The following is a 26,872-nucleotide window of genomic DNA, read 5'->3' on the forward strand; positions in this document are numbered from 1 at the left end:
CGTGGTCACCTAAGTTAGATGCGACATAGTCAGAAAAGCCTATATTTATAGTCACCTAAATTCGAACGAAGGATATTTCAACGATTGACTATGGTAAAAGTTAAAAAATTCTTCTTCAGAAGACGTAAGTAAGCAGTCTCGTCTTCAGGGGTGACGGAATAACAAATAACTAGGTTTCCGGAAAAAAATGCAAAAAAACGCATTTCTCGCCATCAGCACCATTGGGAAATAAGGTAAGATACGACATAGTCGGAAACCTATATCCATGGTCACCTAAAATAGATGCGACATAGTCGGAAAAGTCTATATTTACGGTCACCAAAATTCGGCGAAAGTTGAAAAACTAGCAATCAACCTCCCATCAGAACCGCATCACCACCATCGTAAAACGCAGTCACCACTGAAAAAATAGAAAAAGTACACAATCCCCTTCAGAGGAGACGGAATTACCCAAAAATAGGTGTTGTGAAATAAATGAGAGTCACCTAAATTCGGCGTAGGTAAACTTCAACCTTTTTACTTTGTAGTGGAAAAACTGGCAATTAACTCAAGCCTCCAAAAACAGCATCACCGCCGTCACAAGACGCACTCAACACTGGAAAATGGAAACAGTAAGCTATCCCATCCCAAAAATGCAAAAAAAAGCAATAGATACTCCAACGTTTGATTATGACAAAGGTTAAAAAATTCTTCACAAGACGCAGTGAACACTGGAAAAACAGAAAAAGTAAGCAATCTCGTCTTCAGGGGTGACGGAATCACAAATAATAAGGTGTTGGCAAAAAAACGCATTTCTCGCGATCAGCACCATTGGGAGATTAAGTAAGATGCGACATAGTCGGAAACCCATATACATGGTCACCTAAAATAGATGCGACATAGTCGGAAATGTCCATATTCACGGTGACCTAAATTGGGCGAATGTTAATTTTGACGAAAATTGAAAAACTGGCAATCGCCATCAACACCACCAAAAATTAGTGTTGTATAAACAAGGGAAATACAAAAAATATAAAGAATCAATGAAGAATGTATTCCCAGGAGCGATATGGAACAACCATCTCATCATCAACGCAGATGAGATCATTCCCGAGAACCATACCACGGAAGATCTCCGCGACGACATTACATTGCTGGGACCATATATTAACAAACTTCAGAAACATGTTCCCAAAATGGTTGACGGCACCATTGACTTCAAGAGTACAGGAAAAGTTTCGTCATTTGTCAGCAACAAGATGTCCGATCTATGTGTCCCAGCACGTGAAGTTGGAGAAGACCTCCAAGATTATTACCGCAGAGCACATCCTATCGGATACATTTAGGAGTATTACTCGTACGCCAAACTGTCAGCAGCAGAACGCCTTGAAGGGCAGATTAACTTGTTTGGGGAATTACGAAGATTTGAAAATCTGCGATATCCACTGTTCACGATGAGAAAGTGAAGCAAATCAGTTCTCGCCATCTAAATTCAACCGAAGGATATTTCAACGTTTGATTATGGCAAAACTTACGAAATTCTTCTTCACAAGACGCAGTGAACACTGGAAAAACAGAAAAAGTAAGCAATCTCGTCTTCAGAGCTGACGGAATCACCCAAAAACAGGTGTTGTGAAATAAATGAGAGAACAAACGTTTCTCGCACCAACACCATTGGGAATGAAGTTACATGCGATAGTCGTAAACCCATATCCACGGTCACCTAAATTCGGCGTAGGTAAACTTCAACCTTTATAGTTTGAAATTGAAAAACTGGCAATCAACACACCTCCAGTCAAAACAGCATCACCACCGTCACCACACACTCAACACTGAAAAAATGGAAAAAGTAAGCTATCCCATCTTCAGAGGTGACGAAATCGCCAGAATATGAGAATATTATGGAAAAAGGCAAAAGAAAAGCTTCAGATACTTCAACGTTTGATTATGACAAAAGTTAACAAATTTTTCTTCACAAGACGTAGTGAACACTGGAAAGACAGAAAAAGTAAGCAATCTCGTCTTCAGGGGTGACGGAATCACAAATAATCAGGTGTTGGCAAAAAAACGCATTTCTCGCGATCAGCACCATTGGGAGATTAAGTAAGATGCGACATAGTCGGAAACCCATATCCATGGTCACCTAAAATAGATGCGACATAGTCGGAAAAGTCCATATTCACGATCACCTAAATTGGGCGAATGTTAATTTTGACGAAAATTGAAAAACTGGCAATCGCCATCAACACCACCAAAAATTTGTGTTGTATAAACAAGGGAAATACAAAAAATATAATGAATCAATGAAGAATGTATTCCCAGGAGCGATATGGAACAACCATCTCATCATCAACGCAGATGAGATCATTCCCGAGAACCATACCACGGAAGATCTCCGCGACGACATTACATTGCTGGGACCATATATTAACAAACTTCAGAAACATGTTCCCAAAATGGTTGACGGCACTATTGACTTCAAGAGTACAGGAAAAGTTTCGTCATTTGTCAGCAACAAGATGTCCGATCTATGTGTCCCAGCACGTGAAGTTGGAGAAGACCTCCAAGATTATTACCGCAGAGCACATCCTATCGGCTACATTTAGGAGTATTACTCGTACGCCAAACTGTCAGCAGCAGAACGCCTTGAAGGGCAGATTAACTTGTTTGGGGAATTACGAAGATTTGAAAATCTGCGATATCCACTGTTCACGATGAGAAAGTGAAGCAAATCAGTTCTCGCCATCTAAATTCAACCGAAGGATATTTCAACGTTTGATTATGGCAAAACTTACGAAATTCTTCTTCACAAGACGCAGTGAACACTGGAAAAACAGAAAAAGTAAGCAATCTCGTCTTCAGAGGTGACGGAATCACCCAAAAACAGGTGTTGTGAAATAAATGAGAGAACAAACGTTTCTCGCACCAACACCATTGGGAATGAAGTTACATGCGATAGTCGTAAACCCATATCCACGGTCACCTAAATTCGGCGTAGGTAAACTTCAACCTTTATAGTTTGAAATTGAAAAACTGGCAATCAACACACCTCCAGTCAAAACAGCATCACCACCGTCACCACACACTCAACACTGAAAAAATGGAAAAAGTAAGCTATCCCATCTTCAGAGGTGACGAAATCGCCAGAATATGAGAATATTATGGAAAAAGGCAAAAGAAAAGCTTCAGATACTTCAACGTTTGATTATGACAAAAGTTAACAAATTTTTCTTCACAAGACGTAGTGAACACTGGAAAAACAGAAAAAGTAAGCAATCTAGTCTTGGGAGGCGACGGAATCACCCAAAAACAGGTGTTGTGAAACAAATGAGAGAACAAACGTTTCTCGCACCAACACTATTGGGAATGAAGTTACATGCGACATAGTCGTAAACTCATATCCACTGTCACCTAAATTCGGCGTAGGTAAACTTCAACCTTTTTATTTTGAAGTTGAAAAACTGGCAATTAACACACCTAAAGTCAAAACAGCATCGCCACCGTCACCAGACACACTCAACACTAGAAAAATGGAAAAAGTAAGCTATCCCATCTTCAGAGGTGACGAAATCGCCAGAATATGAGAATATTATGGAAAAAGGCAAAAGAAAAGCTTCAGATACTTCAACGTTTCATTATGACAAAAGTTAACAAATTTTTCTTCACAAGACGTAGTGAACACTGGAAAAACAGAAAAAGTAAGCAATCTCGTCTTCAGGGGTGACGGAATCACAAATAATTAGATGTTGGCAAAAAAACGCATTTCTCGCGATCAGCACCATTGGGAGATTAAGTAAGATGCGACATAGTCGGAAACCCATATCCATGGTCACCTAAAATAGATGCGACATAGTCAGAAAAGTCCATATTCACGGTCACCTAAATTCGGCGAAAGTAAATTTTGACGAAAATTTAAAAACTGGCAATTAACACACCTAAGGTCAAAACGGCATCACCACCGTCACCAGACGCACTCAACACTGAAAGAATGGAAAAAGTAAGCTATCCCGTCTTCAGAGGTGACGGAATCGCCAAAATATAAGAACGCTATGGAAAAATGCAAAAAACATCATTTCTCGCCATGAACACCACATAAAAATTGTTGTTGTATAAATAAGGAAAATATAAACAATAAGCATGCAAAAAAATATAGACATAGGGTAAAAAAATGCGAAAACATAATTCCTAATTCCTCAAACAACCATCTCTCTACATTAACACTTCTGAGTGTTGGGAGAGCTTAGGTAATTCACCAAGAATATTAAATTCTGAAAACTGGGGTTGTATTTTTGATAATTATAGGTACCCATAATCCAGTAAAACAGTCCGAGACGTATCACAAAATAGGTTATGGCAGTAATGAATGAACCATAACAATGTACTATGAAACAACGTGCTTTGCCGTTGCAGTGTGTCGTGACTTTCAAGCTAAAAAGTTTATTTCATTGCTTGCTTTAAAAATTATTTGAGTGTAAGATATCCAATTTGTCGGATGCATGAAATAATTCCCGCTGGACGCAGATGAAACCGATGATGAAAACATACATTGAAATTAAAAAAAAAACGCATTATACGATTATAGGCAGGCAGAGTTGTCATTATTCGTCGATAACTTTAGTTAACATAGAAACAATAAAATGTACAATCCATTAAAATTTATACCGATTAAAATAACATGAAACATATTTGTACAATACATCCTCCGAGCCTTTTTCCCAACTATGTTGGGGTCGGCTTCCAGTCTAACGGATGTAGCTGAGTACCAGTGCTTTACAAGGAGCGACTACCCTAACTGACCCCCTCAACCCAGTTACCCGGGCAATCCAATAACCCTTTGGTTAGACTGGTGTGAACTGGTGTCAGACTTACTGGCTTCTGACTACCCGTAACGACTGCCAAGGATGTTCAATGACAGCCGTGACCTACCTATCTGTACAATACATTATGACTAAATAAATTATACATTACTAAACAAAATATTGCAACAAGGAGGTATTGAGAGTGTCTTCCGCGTATAGAAAGAAAGCTAAGGCTTGATGTATGGTGTTGAAAGATGTTGTATTCCTGAAAAATAAGAAGATACATATACATGTAAAATTTGCCTAATAATGGTAATCAGAAATACTTCATTAGCAATGCCGTCGTGTAACACGCTAAGCTCGACTGTCACAAAACAATTATGAAAGAATAATAATTGTAAAAATTAGCGAGTCGCTATAAAGAATACTGGTCGCAAATGCAATTGGCAAATAATATAATTGATTGATATGACTTTAGCAAAAGAGATGTACTAACCCGTTCTACTGATGCTGGCTCTCGACAATGAGCATGATAGATTGGTGCTGCTGAGCGTCGGCGTGGATGGTAGGCACAGAGCGCAAACACTCGATCTGGTGAGCTGCCCAGTCTTTCTTCTGGCAGTACGTAGAGCAATAGGGGGTGCGGCGACAGAGAGAGCACTCAGCCGATGCCTCGCGGTTGCAATTTGCACACTATATGGACAAACTGTGTTATAAGGAATGGGTACTCAAAAATTGATACGACCTTCCCTGCAAAGTCGCCTTCTTCCAACTCTTTCTAAATATAAGATCCACAAAAACTGGGGTAATATATTTTAGAGGCAATCATTTGATCCATAATTTTATTAGGTTTGTACCCCCGTATTTATTCCGATAGCCTATTAAACTGTTTAACAAGTACATATTTAGAAATAAAATATTTGCATCCAAAATAGCTTACGCAGTTTTTATTAGACCTTATATTATTAGGTATAATTATTAAGATTTTAGTCATTATTTACTACGTAGTTAATATGTTATGCATTTCATATTGCAGACAATAGTGAATGTAAAGTAATGCTGCGGTCCTAAAGTTACATCATATCAAATTGCACTGTGAAAATGTGCTTTGTATTTAAAATCTTTTTCACATTGTGCTTCAGTACAGAATGCCATAATACACCATCCTTGGTTGCCACAACCATGCGTATTATGTGTGCAGTATGTATGCAGCAATACGTCTGTGCATGCGAGCTATGTGTGCACGTATGCATGTAGCTATACATCTATGCATGAGTGCTATGTGTGCACGTATACATGTAGCTATACATCTATGCATGAGTGCTATGTGTGCACGTATACATGTAGCTATACATCTATGCATGAGTGCTATGTGTGCACGTATACATGTAGCTATACATCTATGCATGAGTGCTATGTGTGCACGTATGCATGTAGCTATACATCTATGCATGAGTGCTATGTGTGCACGTATACATGTAGCTATACATCTATGCATGAGTGCTATGTGTGCACGTATGCATGTAGCTATACATCTATGCATGAGTGCTATGTGTGCACGTATACATGTAGCTATACATCTATGCATGAGTGCTATGTGTGCACGTATACATGTAGCTATACATCTATGCATGAGTGCTATGTGTGCACGTATGCATGTAGCTATACATCTATGCATGCGTGATGTGTGCACGTATGCATGTAGCTATACGTCTATGCATGCGTGTTTTATGTGTGTATGTATGTATGTAGTTGTAGGTGTATGCATGCGTGTTATGTGTGTATGTATGTAGCTATATGTGTATGCATGCGTGTTGTGTAATGTAGCTATGTGTATGCATGTGTGTTATGTGTGAATGTATGTATGTAGCTATACGTCTATGCATGCGTGTTTTATGTGTGTATGTATGTATGTATGTATGTAGTTGTATGTGTATGCATGCGTGTTATGTGTGTATGTATGTAGCTATATGTGTATGCATGCGTGTTGTGTATATGTAGCTATATGTGTATGCATGCGTGTTATGTGTGCACGTATGTATGCTACTATACGTCTGTGCATGCGTGCTATGTGTGCACGTATGCAAGTAGCTATACATCTGTACATGCGTGCTATGTGTGCACGTATGCATGTAGCTATACATATATGCATGCGTGCTATGTGTGCACGTATGTATGTAGCTATACGTCTATGCATGCGTGTTATTTGTGTATGTATGTATATAGCTATGTATGTATGTAGTTATATGTGTATGCATGTGTGTTATGTGTGTATGTATGTATGTAGCTATATGTGTATGCATGCGTGTTATGTGTGTATGTATGTAGCTATATGTGTATGCATGCGTGTTATGTGTGTATGTATGTATGTAGCTATATGTGTATGCATGCGTGTTATGTGTGTATGTATGTAGCTATATGTGTATACATGCGTGTTATGTGTGTATGTATGCGTGTTATGTGTGTATGTATGTATGTAGCTATATGTGTATGCATGCGTGTTATGTGTGTATGTATGTAGTTATATGTGTATGCATGCGTGTTATGTGTGTATGTATGTATGTAGCTATGTGTATGCATGCGTGTTGTGTGTATGTATGTAGCTATATGTGTATGCATGCGTGTTATGTGTGTATGTATGTAGCTATATGTGTATGCATGCGTGTTATGTGTGTATGTATGTATGTAGCTATATGTGTATGCATGCGTGTTATATGTGCACGTATGTTTGTAACTATATGTGCAAGTTTGTATTTAGGTATATGTATATGCATATTCTTATTATTCTTATGTTGCTATATGCATTCATTTCCTGTTATGAATATGCATGAATCATAATGCAAATTCATGAATGTACACCTGTGTGAATATGCATGCGTACGCTTGTATGTAAATATGGGTGTGCCTGTATACCTGTGCTTATGTATATGCATGAATCCCTGTAGAGAAGAGTGTAAATTTGTGCCTGTACCCATGTTTATGCATGCATGTATGCATGTTTATAGATAAGAGTGTGCATGTTTACCTCTGTACCAATGTATGTATGTTCGTCGTTTAGATATGCGTACGTATGCATAAGTATGCGCGTACGCATGGATGCGTGTATGCATTTGTATAGGCATTGCATGCTCGTTTTCATGCGCATGTGTGTATATGCGTGCATGTAACCGTATGTGTGTAAGAATAAGTGCTAATGTGTGCCTGTGTGTAGCTATAGGTATACATGTATACTTGTACCTTCGTTTATACAAGCATATTTGTGGGTAGTAGGTATGGCTGTACATGTATATCTGTACCTGTGTATATGCACGCATGTGCATTGGTATCAGGAGGCATGTGCACCTGCATGCATGTATGCCTATGTGTGTAGATAGATGCTGTGTTTGAATGTATCCACAAGTCCTTTGATTTATCAAACAACCAAAACTCGAAAGCATTGCACCCACAATTCCGCAAGCAGTAATAACAATGGAGTCCATAGGGCAGCAGGCTTTGAAAATGAAAGCCATCATGGATGATATGTCCAGTTTCCGATAAGCTTTTGTGTATAAGTGTGAAATTGCGGAAGCAAAATGGCGTCAGAACAACATGGCCGCCAAACGTAGCTGCATTCAATATGGCGGCACAAGTTTGAATTTCAAAATGGATTCCCCCTTCCCCCCCCCCTCTCCCATCAGGTGCCGCGCATGCGTTTGTGCAATGCCTTAAACAGCGTACCTCACGGTAAAACAAAATGGCGCCAAATGTTTCGATATAAAATGGCGAAACTTGAATCAAAATGGCGGATCTTGATTTAAAATGGCAGATCTCGACCCAAAATGGCGGATTTCGACTAAAATGGCGCAACATATCAAAATTTGACAACTTTTGCCTAGCCAACTAGCGATTTATATGGCAAGTGGATGATCCAAGTCTAAAAAAGCTCAAACGTAGACACGATACTCCAAATCCAAAACTGCAGCAGCTCGGTGTTAAAATGCTATAAAGTACATGACAAGCCAAACGTTTCACCCTCTAATGCCCGTTGTTAGTAAGGTTAATGCAATGGTAAAAACTTAGCAGTCACACCTTAAAGTCTAGACTGACCTTTTTAGCTTCAGTGTCGTCCACGTTGTGCAGCGACACCTGTTCGGCGTCTACGTGCGCGTCGACGCTCGCGGCAAGCAGCGCGGTAGCTCGCTCCTGCTCGAGGCGCTCTAGCTGCCGAGCATTCACGACGCGAACGTCCTCCACGCACTGTTTTAATTCCGATGCTAGTCTCACTAACGATTGACCGATGTCGTCCAATCTTTTGAGTACGCCACTCATATCGGGAAGTCCTAAAACATTTTTAATCGCCTTTAGAGACTACAACCGAAACGACTCCACTAAAACGAACTTTGGACGAAACGAACTTAAGAACGTTCAGCTTTGTTCGCGCCGTAGAGTATTTACTGATTATCCGAATTAATTGCATTGTTCGATAAATTGATTATTGCCCGTTGATGATAGTCCCTAAATACCGGAGGACATGGCCACCCACGGCCAGCTAGGGCCGCAGATGGCCGTCACTCAACACGACTTATCGCGGCGACGTCACGAACGGAAATGAATGCAACCCGCAGGACCTAGGATGCCTAACCGGTGCAAGGGGGGGGAATGGGGTGTAGGGGGGAAGTGGTGGTGTAAGGAGGTGGAGGGTGGTGGGTGGTAGGTGGAGGGTGGTGGGTGGTGGGTGGTGGGTGGACGGTGGAGGGTGGTGGGTGTTAAGGGTATGGAGGGTGACGGGTGGGGCGGTGGTGTGAGAAGGTGGGTTAAGGTATAACAAGGTGGGTAAAAGTGGTGGGTATACAAGGAAGTGGGCGGACGGAGGGCGGTTTTTGGAAAATGAGATGGAAAAGACGAAGGCTAATGAACAAAATAAAGTAAGAAAAATAGAGGACTAAAATTGTTAAACTTACGATGACAGAAAGCTTAATAAAATAGAGTAATTAAAAATAACTTATCCAAATCAAAGAACGAAATAGTATTTGACAAAGACATAAGAGGAACATATAGACGAAGTGGGGAGTTTCATACTTACTTAGACTTCTTAGGTGAATCAAATGCATCCTCGATAGTGTAAACACGACAACGATAGAATCTTATTCGTATTAAGCACAACGGTTGAGATAATTTAAGTATCTTAAAGTTTTGTTTGTTTGCTATGTGACCCATCGAATCTTTTTTCAATTTCAGAATTTAAAAGTAAAAGATATCAGTTTGGAAAACGTTAGGACCCCGGATTTAAACACTTTTCACACGCGGAAATGTAACTAAATGGTGCTCAGATGGAACACCAAAGCATGAGCAGGAACTAAGTTCAACGCGGACGACCTAACTGAACAACCGAACGAACCGAACTAAGGCAATTACTAGGGCTCAGGCTTTCCAGAAATTGTAGCCGGGGCTCGAATCTGACGCATGCGCTGTTGCCCTGTTAGGTCTTGTATCAAGCAAAAAGGGACCCTAGGATAGCTAGCTTCGGTCTTTTCCATACTATACCGAGCTCGTTTATTTTGCGTAGGATACGTCTGAGGGGAAAATCAATAATTCCCGGGCCGTCGCTAGCTACGCAGTTCCGAAACAAAGAACAAAGACCCTAAACTTTTAAGACAGCTGATCACCCTAAAGTCCCTTCGTGTTTACAAACATTATCCTTAAATAGGTCAAGGTTAGGGATAAAACAGCTTTGATGAAAAAAAAACAATAAGCAAATGATTATTTTGAAGAAAGTTTACAGGTTTGGGGTAACATTGTAGTTTACCTTATCCTAGTCATTGAACTTTACACGACCGTGCTCCGTGACCGAGCTTAGGGTAGGTCGTTGAGTCGTTGTAGTTTCTGATGCAAATCTGTTTATTAAACTTTTTCTGAAGCATTTTTAATTTTTTAAAAATTATAATCTTAGATCTCTACTCATCCTAGATGTTGCATAGCTTGCAGTTTGAGGGTGGTCGCAGTGTAGATGAAAACCCCCTTTACACCCGATATAAACGGAGTGTGGGTTGCATTTATTGATCGGATGAGGAAGGTACACCAAGTTGCCTAGATACAGCTCAGAGAACAAAGAACTACCTGCGTGGGCAGTACAAGGGAGGCTTGGGATGGGAGAATTTTATCCCGCAAAATGGAACATTCTAGATGCATTCTATGGAAAAGAGAGGGGGGAACCATCTCCTCCCCTAAATGCATGCCCCCTCGGGTGCAGGATTGTGTTAGGAAGGGTAGGGAGGTGCACCACAACTAGGAGTCTGGAGAATCTGGGATGGGGGAGGTAGTTTCGCACCATACTCCCGAATGCATTCCTCCTGCCGTGGGGGGTGCATTATCGATTCGGCCCGGGCATCCGGGCACTTCAGCTATTTAGCTCCAAAACAAAGAAATTAGGTTTTGTGTAAAATTACACTAAATAACCCGGTTTAGTAATGCGATTAGCATTATGTCAGCGTACAAATGCCACTTTAAATAATATTAAACATTGCAAGACAAATATGCCATTTTAATTGACTATGTATTTGAAAACCTGGCAGAAGTTTTCAATTTGATACCTTGATTTATTGATTAATATAACTAATCCGCATGCAGTCACATAATTACCTCTACGGCTTATAACTTTTTAAGATGAATCCCCGAAATCTTTATTTCTTATTTCATTGTCTCAATAAAACTTCCAAACTACTAAGATTTCGATTCAATACATAAATCAACAATTTAATGAGTAAAGATTTTATAAAACTCCAAAAACAGTTAGGTAAATTAAATATTTTTAAGGCCCTCAACTATGACGCGTGGGGCGGGAGGGGAACGGGAATCAACATCCACGCCCTAGTTTATCTAGATATGCCTCATTAATATGCACGACCAAAATTCGACTCACTATTTTTTTTTGTTTGATATCCTTTGTTCTAAATGATCAGAATCAATACATAATGATATCTACTACAGCTGTATCTACCATTTTCATCAGAACCCATTTCACTGGACAACTTTTATCATGCTTGATGTTACTAATACCAATAGAAACAGTTTTCCGCATCAGAGCTATCGTTAAGCCGTCATGTGCCGCATGTGATACCAATAGGCATGTAAACCAGTATCGAATCCTCCCACAAAGCTGGGTCCCTTGCTACCCAGGGGGATAAGAACTTGACCTTGTGGCAACAAGTGCCGAGTCAACTGCGGTGCTCATGACGTCACCCTAGGTAGGTCAGGGTTCGTGTCTAGGGGAAACGGTGACGTCATCGTTTTTTCAGCCACAACAAACCGCGCTGGGAGGCCATTTCATTCATGGGTGTAGGGTTAATGCGTAATGGCGATGCGCAGGCTTAGCTATGCGTTCATTCACGACTTTTAACACCTTTCTGATCATTATGGGTGCACGCATCGTCATGACGGATCATTCCACTTTGTTCTCTAAAACGGCTGGTGTTTCCAACAGCTACAAGCTACCTAGACCAAACGCTTAGGTTGTCCTACCAATAAGCGTTGACCGATCCGTGTCCGAAAGTTTTACTTCGTGGTTACCTATGAAAAATCTTAGTGTAACTTAACGTTTTACGAGTCATGAAACTACAGCGTGAAACTACGTAGCAAAGTATTGACAACACATTTTTTTTATCACTTGATTTATGATCTATTTAATCATGCTCGGCTATATTTTGCCTAACGAGAGCTGTTCGTTCGTATTTTCGTAAGAAAAAAATAAATTTCTGTGTAGACATAAAAATTAAATATAAAACATTAATTGAATTGCGTACTGCGTTTCTTTATTTCCGCGTTGCGCATTGCACGCAGGTAGTGGGGATGGATCAATAACTTGCCAGCCCTTGCATGTTCTAGATTTAGCTTTGGCCGGGACCACATAGAACAAAGAACAACTATATTTAATAAAAAAAGATGTATTTTAGATTATTTAATCATCGTATCCGATAAGACCTTTTTCCTGAAGGCTTAGGTAGGAAGGTGGATGCGATACTCTGTGGTAATCGCGCTTTTGGGCTTTGTAAAGGTAATCAGCTGAATAATGTTGCTGGGGAGTTTGTTCCACCATTTCTTTATCACAGCAAAAACACGTGAAGTGGTGAAGGGCTCGATTTTTTTAAGGTGGTCTTTTGTAAAATTGCCCTTCAAGAACAATGTTTTCCTTTTGATAAATTACTTTTTATCCTTTGAATATACAATCTTGGTGATACCACCAGGATTGTAGGTATTCTATTAGTATAAACTAGTATTCTAGGTGAATTAGATAATCTTTAAAGATGCTTGTGATTAAATTCATCGTTACATAGTCCTACGTAAACTGCACAGATTAATAGCTTTCAGAGAGAACTCGATGAACGAATTATATTTTTGTATTCAGAAACGTACTAAATCTTAAGGTTTACCCTATTGCAACTGCTTTGAATAATATATTCACCAGTTTAAGAAAAAAAAATACAATAAAAGAACGGTTTCTGACGTATTAGTAGCTACATTGGGATCAGTGAAAGCAATTTTCATCCATTTTAAAGTGAAAGCGAATTCCATCGCTTGGCGTTGTTGGCAAGGTGCCAACTGCGCCAAGTTCTCGACCACGTGGGGAGTGCTTAGCATAATCGATACCACGTTTGGACGCCCGACTACCCGCAAGTTCATAGACCATAGAGCCTTGAACTTACAGGCAACAGGTATTTTATAGGGGTAGGTCAGTAAAATACGAGTACGAGTGTAAAGTCACAGAGGGAAGACGTAGCTTCTTGAGACGAAAAAGGAATTTGCACCACATAATTATGTCTTTATTTTATAAAGAACCATGTATCCCTTATGACTTTGGAAATGTCTTTTATTTATTTAAATTATCATCTAATGAGTTAAATATATTTTTAATTGACTTCTCTGGACGAAAGAGGTACTCTGTATCGGTATAATTTGCAAGGGTGATGCATGTGGGGAGCAAGGGGCGCATAGCCCGGATATATTGATTTGTGGGCTGACCTGCAGCAATCTGTAGGTTGTCTAGATTCGCAGGGTGGCCAAACGGGTGAGCCAAGGGGTGGGGGCAACCAGGAATAGGACACGGGATGCTGTAGCCACCCAACCCCTACCCAAAACCACCACGTACGTAAGCAGAGGTATAAACCGGTGCATACGTAGGATAAATAAATTAAACACAAAGAAATTAGTGTTTTCGGATAGTTATTGCACTGATACTATTGATTTATCGGCAGATGAGCCTAAAACTACACTCCAAGGCTAATTATGCATATTAAAACGGTAATTAGCTGATCAATTCATCTGAATTATCATTATATCCGGACTTTCTTTGCTGCATATATGCCAAAATACGTTGATAACAATTTTAAAATCAAGATTTATAATTGTAAATTTTATAAAATTTAATACATGTCTTTGTTCTCGAACAAAGGTTAAAGTTCGCAAAATCTAGGACAGGGTGTAACTCAAATATCTGCAATGCGGACGCGACTGCGCAATGCATTTGGGTGCAGGGAGTGGGTGCAGAGGGGTGCACCACCGAACATTCTAGACCTGCGTCCCGGCGCTTCCTACATACCGACCTAAGTATATACCTCACGGGTAGCTTCATTGATTTTGTAAGGTACTGGGTACTGTTGCAATTATTCTAAGGCCAACTGAAATTGTACACAGGTTCATATCATCATTAATTTTAATTCAGTATTTGAATAAGTATACCTACATTACTTTACTGATTCAAAATCTTTATTCGTATGATCAAAGTTCGGTAACAATAGTATTGAGAGTAAGATTTGTAAAAGGCCTTTCTCAATTTTGTGGGAGCAGGCTCAGCGGCAACAAAAGTTCATTAAGACATTCAAATTTAAAAAAAAAGAACGTAAAATCTCCCATAAGTTTCTCTGTCGACTACAGAACAAAATAAACCTCGACAAACACAATTAATGGACTTAGTTTTTACATTTGAGATTTTATTTTTTGCTCTTATTTTTATTTTATTGCTATTTATGTTTTATTGATGTCTGAACAAACAACTTCTGGACCAACGAAATGATATGCTTTCCCAGTCATCGAAGAACTAGCTGCACACATAGATAGTCACCCACTCTATCTACAGATATCCTAAATACGTAACTATTTGTACAACACAACATTTTAATCGACAGAAAGATAAGCAAGCTATTACTTGGACACCACCTTATTCTCATCTCCATTTTACAAAAAAAAAGAATGTTGTCTTTTCTTTTACTTCGACAATGCATCAACAGCTGAAGTCATAAAGATCGGCCAAACACAACATTGTTGGGTTCAACGACCTAATCTTCCTAAGACCCAGAACCTCGTACTAAAGTCATAATAAAGCCAATTTCAACTAGCACATTTCGAGATACCGGCCAAAATAATACGGCGCAATTCGTCATACCCCCTATTGCGTAGTTTCATCATCCCACTGCATTTATTGGAGGCGGTGGGCCACCAGAAGCAGGGAGAAGCGCGTTGCCCGCATCCGCTACCATATATGGTAGCGAAAATTCGCGACGCAACAGGGTGGTGCAACGGTGCGTTTGATTGGTGAGTCTAGATTTAATCAACCCCGCACCTCGACCCCCCGGGAGGGCGTTGTCGAGTCCAGCTCGATCGATCTAGCACTCCCGGCTACCCGATGAGTACTTCAATATTACGTTATGAAATTGTATTTGCATCTTGCACACGGAAACAAAGGATGTTGATAAAAAAGTAATAAGATCTAAAGTTATTTGATTGGTACGGCAATTTAATACTTAGTAAGTCTAGGTAAAATCATAAAAGAGCAAGTATGCCAAGGTATTCAAAGACCATAGAGCAGACTATACCACGACACCAGATAGCCCTACCCTCGGTTAAGCTGTCGAGTACTTATGAAGAAAAGCCTACGGCATACGCATGCATACGCATAATTCCTAATGCAGTGATGAATGGAAAAATAGATAGATAAATATGGCCTTACTACAAAAACTTAAACGCCTGTTTTACACTTGTCTAAAAAAATTGTGGCTGGCAGGCGTTTAAGTTTTTGGAGTAAGGCCATAACCGTCTTACCACATAAACTTTTAAACGTCAGTTTGAGACTTGTCTAAAAAAATGACAGATTATATGACGTTGACATATGGTTCATTTTGCAGCCACAATTTTTTTAGACAAGTGTAAAACAGATGTTTAAGTCTTGTTTGTAGTAATGCCATATTTATCTATTTTTCCATTCATCACTGCATTAGGAATTACTTTAACAAAGGCGACACTGGCCTGTTTCATTGAGATCCTTACGTATCGTATACATAGGTACCCAGGTATAGTTCGGCCATTCAGAGAATGCGTTCCTGACACGTCGCGATTGAACTGACGACGTAACTTTGCAATGGCGTTGCAGTTACGATAAAAATATTTTTGCTGGTTGTTTACCGTTTTAACAATTGAGGAGCATTAAAACAACATTATTATATCAATAATCAATGAATGTTATTACGTCGTCAGTTCAATCGCGACGTGTCAGGAACGCATTCTCTGAATGGCCGAACTTATAGTAGGTAACCACCGTAGGAGTCAAACCTGGCGTGGTCGGTCTACGGATTGGTGACGATCTTGCTAAGTCATATCGAGTACCACTGTGATTCGGAAGACACGTTGGTGTCATTTCAACGTCTTTGGCAGTATAAATCTGTCACCTAAGGTCTGACGACCAGTCTTACCGGGGGATACCAGAATAAAATAATTATATAATCGGTACATGTGAAACACTAATAATCTACTGCATCCAGTTAGACTGGAAGCCGACTGAAATATCGTGTATAGATATCGTATGAGCTTTGAGTAATCCCATGGAGAAGAAAATGACAAGCGGAGGTGCCATAAAGGAAAGTCGCCTAAGAAATGAGGATGAGCGGGAGACGAGAAACCTTACTGTTTTCGCAATAATACACCTTCCTTGGTCTCGCAATTTTTTAATAACAGCAAAAATCGTTGACAGATGTCTCAAAGAACCCGGACGCCTCGTTATTTCACTCGTAACTGATCGTTTTGTTCATGGCAACCTTACGAATTTGACCTAGAAGACGGCGCCTGATCTATCCGCATAGTGGCATATCCACTCATCTTTCCTTACTCCGTGAGTAATCCCTTCTAAATGATGAGTACCCTTCGAATTGAAAGGTTAAAGTAAATAATAATGTACATGGTCTAGACACATAGTACATGAGGGGCGGAAGGAACGCAGACAGGTATTAATTTCCACAGCCTCCCCCTGCTGACATAAACATATGTAGAGTTGTAACAGTGCAAACAAACGCAATTTTGAATTTTGGACGCAGGCCGATTCGACCGATGTAAAATAAATGGGAGGCCTGTGGACGTCCTAGTCATGAGTTGTATTTGAAGTAGAAATTAGGTTTTGTACTTATCGCTTTTTTTAAGATTGAAGACACAATAATCTGTAAAGTGAGGCGAAGTGACTGTCTTTGCGAAAAACTCAGCCAAAATACTATGCGACTACCCATAAGAACTGTGTTATTGGTTACTATCATATTTTGTGGCAAATCACCTAGCTGCAAGATAAACTGAAGTATAGTGAAATACCTATATAAAAAACTAGCTTCCGCCAGCGGCTTTGCCCGCGTGGTGTGTTGATAAAAAGTAGCCTATGTGTTAATCCAGGGTATCACCTATCTACATACCAAAATTCAATCAAATCGGTCCAGCCGTTATTGCGTGATTGAATAACAAACATACATCCATACATTCTCACAAACTTTCATATTTATAATATAAGTAGGAAGTAGGATATAAGTAGGATTATAATATAAGTAGGAAGTAGGATTCTAAACGACAAAATTGTACACTATACAAGAATACTTTTAAAGGTCGATTTTCTTCGATTTTCAAAAAGAAAGCCATCTCATTACAGGCTCAAGCGTTTTGTTCTCAGAACTGTCTATTAACATCTGCCTAGCCTTCTCCTAATTATGTTGGGGTCAATTGGGGTGGCCTCCAGTCTGACCGGATGCTGCTGAGTACCAGAGTTTTATAAGTATCGACTACCTATCTGAACTCCTCAACCCAGGTATATGGGCAATCTGATACCCATTGCTTAGACCGGTTGTCAGGCTTAATGGCTAATGGCTACCCGTAACGACTGCCAAAGATGTACAAATGACAGCCGGCACCTACAGTTTATCGTGCCTTCCAAAACACAGAAGTACGCGTCATGACAAGATGCTCACCCTGTAGGGACCGACCGCGTCAAGAGTTGCTTAACCTTATGATCGAGCGATCCACGCAGCTTTGACTTAGCCTCTAGCTATACCTAGGGCTTAGTATCGAGTTTTCAGATCTGTCTATGAATATTTTAAATAGAACTCTTGAAAAGGAGCGTCATGTTTGTGCCATATTAAAGACAGAGCATTTGAAAAGACGGAGACCTATTATGTTCCCTTGAATGATGTTTGAATTGATGTATTAGTGACTATTACTTTAAGGAAAAATCAAGATAACAGAAATAATATGAAAGTAAAAAAAGTTAACGTAAATTGTTTTTAATACTCGGGAGCCGAGTTTGCGTATCATTTCCGTAACTCATATCGAAGATTTTCAATAAACCATAAATGCCAGCGAATATTACTCATACTCGAACAATGCAATTACGTATGTGCGCCAATATTCCATAATTATGTGATAAAGGTTAGAAGTCAGTACTGCAGGGTCCATTCAGAACAATCGCAGAGAAAAGCTAACGCTAGCCTTTACATAGTAAGTAGATATTCGCGGAAGTAAGATCAAATCACAATACAAATTGCCTGGTTACCCACTAAATATAACATTTACATACATTAATTAAAGTCAAAACGCAAAGCAGAATATGTAAAAAATTATGCGTATTCGATAGAGCTCATAGTTAATATGTAGAAATACAATTTGCTTTGCTGCAGTTCTGCTGTATCGATCGCGTCTGGACCTTTGCAAGGCACCTATAAATAGATGAGTTTATGACTTGCGCATTATAACATTTGCTGTGCTCGTTTTTATTTGTATAAATGTTCAAAAATATTGAAAAAATCGCCGGGCACAGCGTCTAGAAGTATCGTAATCTTAAGGGACATGAAATTCCCAATTGTTATTATTGTAATCACTTCGATTTAGGATGCTTATAAAATATTGTCCTTAACTAATTAAGTGCCTCATAAGATTGTTATTTTAAAATTGCATTTACTTTAAATAACATCGCCGAAGAGTGGTAATGTAGGTAAGCTGCAAAGCATCACACCTTATAGTAGGACAAACCTCGCAAAGAGCAACAAATTGAACAAAGCAAAATTTGTGATGTTAAAAACTGCTGGATTTATTAAACGATCTAATTATTTTGTTACAAACTGTATGCTTTAATAAAAGGCCGTATATATTACGAAAGAATGATCAAGCATAGATATTGTTTTGATCGTAGCCTTATTGCGCAGACCACTACTGTTTGAATCCACAGACTAGTTTTGATAGAGCTCTGTAATACTAATTTCAGATTGATACATGGTGCACAGCAAATTCTTGTCTATGAAAATTGAATTCGCGTACGATAAACATTTGCATTTGCTCGCTTTAGCCTATATGCAACAGAACTCCCGGCTAATTGGAATTTTAATATTATTATTTTTTCGAGCTCAGCATCAGAAAATAATATCACTGATAGCGCAGACAAGAAATAGTAAGTATACATTTTATTCGCTAACGCATATTATGAAATTAATTAGGCATAGCGTAACCTCTCACTGCGTTATATTGTGGGCAACCAGACGCAATATTAAGTTAAATTAAAATGGACGCCCGCATTATAAGTATGTAATACACATGTAAGAAATATTGGGACATAAAATTAAGTACTCACACACAAAAAGTTTTAAAACAGAGACTAAATTCTAACAGCGTTTTCACACTAGCATTTTTAATGTAGGAATACGCGTGACGCACCAAGAGCAGAAAATGTCTGTCAGGATTACTTGATCCAAACGTTTTGTTGCGCGGAAGAACCGAACGAAAATCCTAGTGTGAAAGCGCTGTAGGTAATAATGACTTAGCATATAGAGCTTACCTGGTATGGATTCCGCGTTTGTATCAGGATTCTCTAATATATGGTAATCAGCGTTAGTGTCCAATCCCTCAGCAATCGTCTGCCAGGCCTCCTTTGAATTATTGCTATTGTTACTGCTCTGATGTATGTTATCAACCTCGCCTTCTGCCAAATTGGTTCCTCTCCTCACTTTCGTCTTCTTTTCCTCGCTATCTTGGTTATGGCGTCTTCGTCTCTTATAAGGAGTGAACCACCGCACGGGGCCCATAGCTGGAAATTCAAGACTAGCATTATTTATCAAATCGATCAGAGTGCCTAGTGCGAGTTTTGCAAGTTAACATTCTCGATGCGTAAATTATCATACTTCACTTCATCATACTACATTACAACTTAAGTACGTAGCATTAATTTTAGAACTGTTTATTTAATAAAGGCTGTCATCGGCACTTGCTTGTATTCTAAACGCGCTCACTTGCAAAATAGTAAACGTCATTATCCGGCAAGATGAATGATGGTGCTATAATGAAATCATATGATGTAGCATACGACTCTTTACTTCAGCCAAGTTATAATTACGTATCGAGCGAGTAAACTTACAAAACTCGGAATCAGCACTCAATACCCATGTACTTGTAAAGTGTCTTTAGTTGCAGGTGATATGTGTGTGAGTTAGTTTATGCTTTATATAAAAATAAATAAAAACATATAAATATATCCGTATACAAGTGCTGCGTCCGTGGCTTGAAGTGCAAATCAAGGAACAAGATATTATTTTATAATAATTTGTACTTATTTCCAAGTAATCCGCTAGTGTTAAGCAGTAACTACTGACTTTCGAGAGCGGTAATCTTCATTCAAATTTATAAAGAAGCATCTATTTCAACTGCTATTAAACCTGCGGCGAGTGACCTAACACAGCAATTATTACAAGAAAAAACATTCGTAATCTTTAAATAACTATCTACACTTTTACACTAATATAATAAAGAGGAAAGCTTATTTGTATCCCTAAGGGATCCGATACTAAACCGATTTAAAAAAATATCATCACCGTTGGTGCGGGACGCAGGAAACCGCAGGGAATCGGCTATATGTAATGTAGCGCATTTAACTGACCGTCTAGGTAGCGCCTAAAGTTGTTGATTAAATAAGACACTGGTAGTTATGCTACTAAGCAGCTTGGTTCAACAACCAGTAGAACAATTAATGACGGTTTTAGTTACAAAATCATAAATATTCAAGCGCTATTAAAAGGTAGTCTATGTAATCTATGTTCCTTTTATTTTATAACCAAAACGCTGGAAGCGGGGAGTAATTGATTACTTTAGAAATTAAGTCATTTATAAGAATAAAGGTGGATACATACTTATGTGTCATGGCGTGTCGTGTATGACACTGATTTAAATAAAATTTGGTACACAGGTAGTCTAGAGCCTGAGAAAGGACATACACTGTGTAGTACCCACATAGGTTTTCACCCGGCTGAGGGAGGTGGTTCCATCGGAACGTCAAGAAAACTTTCATAAAACGCAATTTCTGCGCCTAGTGCTAAACTTATATTTATACTTACTTTTGTTTTTAGTAATATTTTTTTGAAACTGGTTACGTCTGATATAAGCTAAAGGAGGTTCTAATCAATTACTTTTCGCAATGTTAATTCCTTATCACAAGGATAGTCGTATTATCTAAGTAAATCTTGGGACACTAACGAGTGATTAAATGTGAAGGAAAACATGTCGAAAAACCTTGTCTAAAACTTCTGAAATCATTAACAAGCATTAAGCAAGCATGGTGATTAACGTTTAATCCTTCTCTGTGTGAGAGGAGGCCTGTGCCCAGCAGTGGGACGATAAAAAGGCTGATGATGATAAAGGATAGTCGCAAAACCGTGAAATTCTATGTAATAAGTATCACCCTAAGGAGGCAAACACCAATATACTTTTTAACTTCTTTGACTAACTGATCTAAAAGCGCTGAACTCTCATTAATTTCAAGAACTTACAGTTACAGCCTCTCCACTAATGCGGACAGCGACAACTATACTTATCGCTGAAAAGTTAAAATTTAAAAAAAAAATTTAGGTGCTTCGGTGTAGAAGTCAGTGTCTATATAATATATGTACCTAAGTTTATTTCGCCACTGACTTCAAGGCCGGCGCACCTATTTTTTTTTTTAATTTTAACTTTTCAGCGATAAGTATAGTTAAATTTTTATTGTTAATTTTTTATTTTTTATTTTAACTTTTCAGCGATAAGCATAGTTGTCTGTCACTGTCCGCATTAGTGGAAAGATTTCGTCAATATGAATAGTATACGCCCAGCGAGGAAGTTAATATACGCCGTTGCCGAGTTCCCTCGACCTTCTCTGGTCTCCATCATCAGGTCAGCTACAAACCTTCACTGTTGTAGGTACAGTGTTATCAGGGTCAAGTCTTTACCCTATGCATGTCTGCAACTTTCGAAAGTTTCCCTCGATTTATCAGCGTTTCTATCATCAGATCCTGACCTGATGACTATGGGACCACTTGGGAAGTATACCATATCAAACAAAAAACAATTTTGAAAATCAGTCCAGGCGTCTTTAAGTAATCGATGAACATGAATAAAAGAGTTTAATAAAAAAAATATCGACAAATTGAGAACGTCCTCCTTTTTCGTCGGTTAAAACGTGTTAAGAATTTGCTCTCCTCTCCGACCCGGTCTGTCTGAACGGACCCTCAGACGAGGCTTGCAGTGCAGTACATCTCGAGTAATTATGCTTCTATGCAAAGAAAGAGACCTAAGCTGCGCAAATACTAGTATAATATACTAAGTAGTAGTTGAAGATTCATTTGGCCTAAAACATGAAACTCAATGGAAAAATAAGTGATATGCAAACGTTGCAATCAGTAGCAATAATAATGGAATGATTTACTGTGGATAACAATAACCAATCCATATGCTGTGTCTTGATTAGAGACTGAAAGGTGACATTTGCTTCATATACTGTTACTGTTACAGCCTTTTTATCGTCCCACTGCTGGGCACAGGCCTCCTCTCACACGGAGAAGGATTGAGCATTAATCACCACGCTTGCTCAGTGCGGGTTGGTGATTTCAGACTTTATAGTCCAGATTTCCTCAAGATGTTTTCCTTCACCTTTTTATCAGCCATTGGCGTCCAAGATATACTTAGAAAGTACATACAAACTTAGAAAAGTTGCATTGGTACTTGTCTGACCTGGAATCCAACCCACACCTTCATACTCGAGAGGTTGGTTCTTTACCCACTAGGCCACCACGACTTGCTTAATATAAATTAATTATGTATGTCAAATATCAATCTCTAATTGAAAAACAATGCATGGATTGGTTATTGCAATCCGCATTCAATGCGCTTAGTAGATAGGTGTTGATAAAATTTTTGTTGATCCAAGTTTTTTTTTCTAGCAACAACACTAGGAAGTGGTAAAAAGGGCTATTGTTGTGGGTGCTATCCTAGGTAAAAGATAAGTGATGATTTGATTGGCTTAATTTCATTAAACTTAAAAACTCTGCCTACCTCTGCTTGCCAAAATATTGAACTGGTGTGATATGATAGTTTCATGTTTACTTATTGCTTTGGTATAAAAACACGGCATACAAAGGCATGTAAGGTGCAAACTATCTATACAAAATGTCATCTAGTAAGGTGTAGCCGTTTTGACCTCCAATAAGACAAAAGCAAACACACATTCGCATGTGGCATTAGAAAAGTATTTCTTTAATAACTAATCCTATTTCAAATTATTTCAATCGCTCAGCACTAGATATTTTTAAATTGCATTACAAACTAACACCCACAGAGACCACAGAACTATTCCCAGAACCATTAAAAATATCAATAGTCCTCTTGCACTAAATAAACATACCAACGCTGTTGAATCAATGTTGAATCAATACGGAGAAGTTCCAAGTAAATGTAGGAAGCCTACAGCTATCAGTTGCAAACCACAGACAAATTGATAATAAAACACCAATAAGTACGGTATCATTACAGCAAAAGGCTTGCCCACTATTACTCGGTATTAGAAAATAACCAGCTTTAGGTCGGTGAATGAAGGCAAGATTTTCCTTGAAGTCTGGGTAATATTATAATGACTGAAAGATAATGATGATTTTCAAAAGAATGATGATGATATCTGCATTGTAGGCAGCTGCAAATATAAAGCTTCTTTCTGTGTGAGCATGCCTTGTATTTTCCCTTACATAAACCCCATATAAAGATAGTGCACCGTTTTAGCTTTACAAAGGATGTAACGTCAATGGATGACCTTGTTCACATTTGCCTGTCTGTTGTCTTTTATAAGTTGTGTGCCTTTAAATGAAAATACATGGCTTAAAATCCCTGATTAAATTACATATTTCCAAAAATGCAAATTTAATTAATGCAAATTTATGTATAATTGTTATTTTGAAAACCTTTACCTTTTACAAGATACCTAAAATAATGCTAACTATCCTACAATAACTACTTTATGTTATTTGCTGCATAATCTTGTGCATACATGCCTACTCATTACATTCCAGTGAACATAGATACTATTATTTAATTATATCTGTGTTGTTATCATCAATGTGGTCATTTGCCACAAGCAGTGTATTACAAGCAGAAGCCGGCCTATTGACTTGTATGTGGCATCACTGATTGTCAAAAGCATGAAGCATACTTACCTCTACCTATGATCTCCACCATAATAGCACTATAGCTCTATAGTTACCTTACAGTACTCAGGATTGGAACTAAATCTAAATGAAAGCTGAATGCTAATGATTTTGCATCCCTTCAATAAGGAAATACTATTCATACTACAAGCATAGAGCCTGTTTGTTGTCACTACATTCGTACAGTATTGTTAGGTTAGTGTATGTGTTGACCTATCATGCCTGGCTAATTACTGACTTACTGTATCCCAATAAAGTACTGTCACACCCCACCTGACTGATCATCACAGCATGCCCCACAGGTGCAACTGGTGGCATGAGGGGTCAGAATGCCCTCATCTATCAGGGCCTGGATACTTCGCCCACCAAACCTAATAGACCTTTTCCAGTCCTTGCTAGAGGCCCTTCCGCATAAGGCCTCGAATTCACTAGGCGTGTACCATTCCATTCCATATTTAATGCACCTGCCTCTACCACCAGAGCCAAACCTCAGTTTGTGCAGCTCGGCGGGCGTGTTCTTGCACCTGATCGGCAGGATAGGCATGTTAGCAGTCTCATCCCAGGAGCAAGCGCTCGTGTGTCGCGCGTTGGGCGTACTCGAGCTGCTCTCCTCCTGTCGTGCCGGCGAAGGCGGATTCTGTATCACTATATGCGTAGGCTTAATTTCATCTGATACTGGCCCGCCTGATATAAAACCACTATCAACACATATCATAGGCTTGAAATGCGGCAGCTGATCTGACGTTATCACGTTAAATGTCGTCCCAGTAATGAGTGTGCCGACCGGCAGAGACACTGGTACAGTAACCACGCCATTAGAATCACTAGACAATCTTGTGTTTTTGATTCCAGTCGACAAAACAGCTCCGCCATCAGATCGGTCGGCATCGTGATCGGCCCCCGCCGACAGGGGATCGGCTTCGGATACTTCGGTAATGTCCGGCATAACGACGTTGTCCGAACCTCTATTCTCCGCCATATCTTGTTTCCGCCCACCCGTGGCATACACCCTTGCGGTGCTGATGATTTTTTAAACTAACACATGAACGTTAAACTACTAATATTCACTCACACTAAGCGATTATCAACTTCAATCACTGATCCACGATCCGCCATTAAATCGAAAAATGAAAAAAACATTTCACGTACGCTGCTTAGGTTAAGGCGGGAATTTTAAAACTGATCTGGACCTACATAAATATAAATATTACATTCCGACGAAACGACAAGCACTATCTTAACATGTTATATTTAGGAAAGCTCTTTAATTTAGCTCTATTTAGCCGTATTAAAACAATAAGCGTTTTAGTTTTAATGTTTATATCAATAAAGAGTTTTTATTCATATTGTTTTTGGCAGTATAGGTTGGTGTTGCCAAAGTTCGAAATCCATCATCCAGCAGAACAGTGCAAAAACTTCATGAAACATTTTGCTATTCTTCTTGATTTCGATCTATGATTAGATCTTTCTAAAGCACAGTAGATTTGCTAGTCTCAAATATATTAAACTAGTATTAATTCAAAGTGTAAAAATTTTAAAACAGTAGGGAACACGAAGATTTTCAAAGATGTATGTGACAGTTTGCTAAATCTATTTAATTTTTGCAAGTTATTTTATTATACTCTTGTTTAAGTATAGTTTAGAGCACAAACAACGCTATTGTGGAAATTATTGATTTTCCTGGCGCTTAGAACATATTACGCGTAGCGAGCTAGCGTTGCGTTGGTAGAGTATTTATCTTTAGGTCCTGAACTCGCGCCAATTTTAAAATCTGTATTTTTCAGTTACGAAATTCATTGTAATGTGTTGAATTGTTCAAGATTTAACACAGAGCACAATTTTTTAGTAATGGTGTTAAATCGAACAAAAATTAACACATTAAAATGAATAATTAATTTTGGAGTTCTGTAATATTATAAATATGAAATTTGTTTTGAACTATTGACTAGAATCGTCAGTAATCATTTAGCAACAGTAGAGATTACTGGTCATTCTTTGAAAGAGACCTCAGAGCTCCGGCACACAATGCGCAACAACACCGCACCGCAAAGTTTCACCGTATCGACGGGCACGAGCGTTGCGGTGCCGCAACGTTGTGTCGCAGCGGCGCACGCATCGTGCGCTCGCGCCCCCAAGTCCTGCAGTGAAGCAGTTGAAAGCCTGGTATGATTTCTCTTGCACCGGGCACGAGATCAGCTTAGTAAAGGCTCGTTTTATCCAGGATCCTCTGTAAATTTTACCCCCCTACCCTTCTGATCACCAGTTCTGTGATTCTATGATATTTTAAATGATTTTATTATATTTTCTCCACATGTTTTATCTTTCCAAATAGTA

The 26,872-nt window shown here is 38.9% G+C and overlaps 1 protein-coding gene across 2 annotated transcripts; it reads right to left on the minus strand.

Moving 5' to 3' along the window:
• Nucleotides 1–1,590: 1,590 nt before the first annotated feature.
• LOC124644933 (deformed epidermal autoregulatory factor 1-like) lies at nucleotides 1,591–25,660 on the minus strand. 2 transcript variants are annotated; one of them, XM_047184623.1, is made up of 5 exons: nucleotides 24,812–25,660; nucleotides 19,879–20,127; nucleotides 8,865–9,097; nucleotides 5,275–5,471; nucleotides 4,914–5,043 (listed from the first exon to the last, which is right to left on the minus strand). In XM_047184623.1, exons 1-4 carry the CDS (start codon nucleotides 25,515–25,517, stop codon nucleotides 5,280–5,282), a joined length of 1,380 nt encoding a protein of 459 aa, XP_047040579.1. In that variant the 5' UTR covers nucleotides 25,518–25,660; the 3' UTR covers nucleotides 4,914–5,043; nucleotides 5,275–5,279. The 2 variants fall into 2 exon arrangements, with proteins under 2 accessions (XP_047040581.1, XP_047040579.1); XM_047184625.1 differs by lacking the exon at nucleotides 5,275–5,471 and having other exon boundaries at nucleotides 1,591–5,043.
• Between the last annotated feature and the right edge of the window lie 1,212 nt (nucleotides 25,661–26,872).

This window comes from Helicoverpa zea, chromosome 31, assembly GCF_022581195.2.
Source record: "Helicoverpa zea isolate HzStark_Cry1AcR chromosome 31, ilHelZeax1.1, whole genome shotgun sequence".
Classification (NCBI taxonomy): Eukaryota; Metazoa; Arthropoda; class Insecta; order Lepidoptera; family Noctuidae; genus Helicoverpa; species Helicoverpa zea.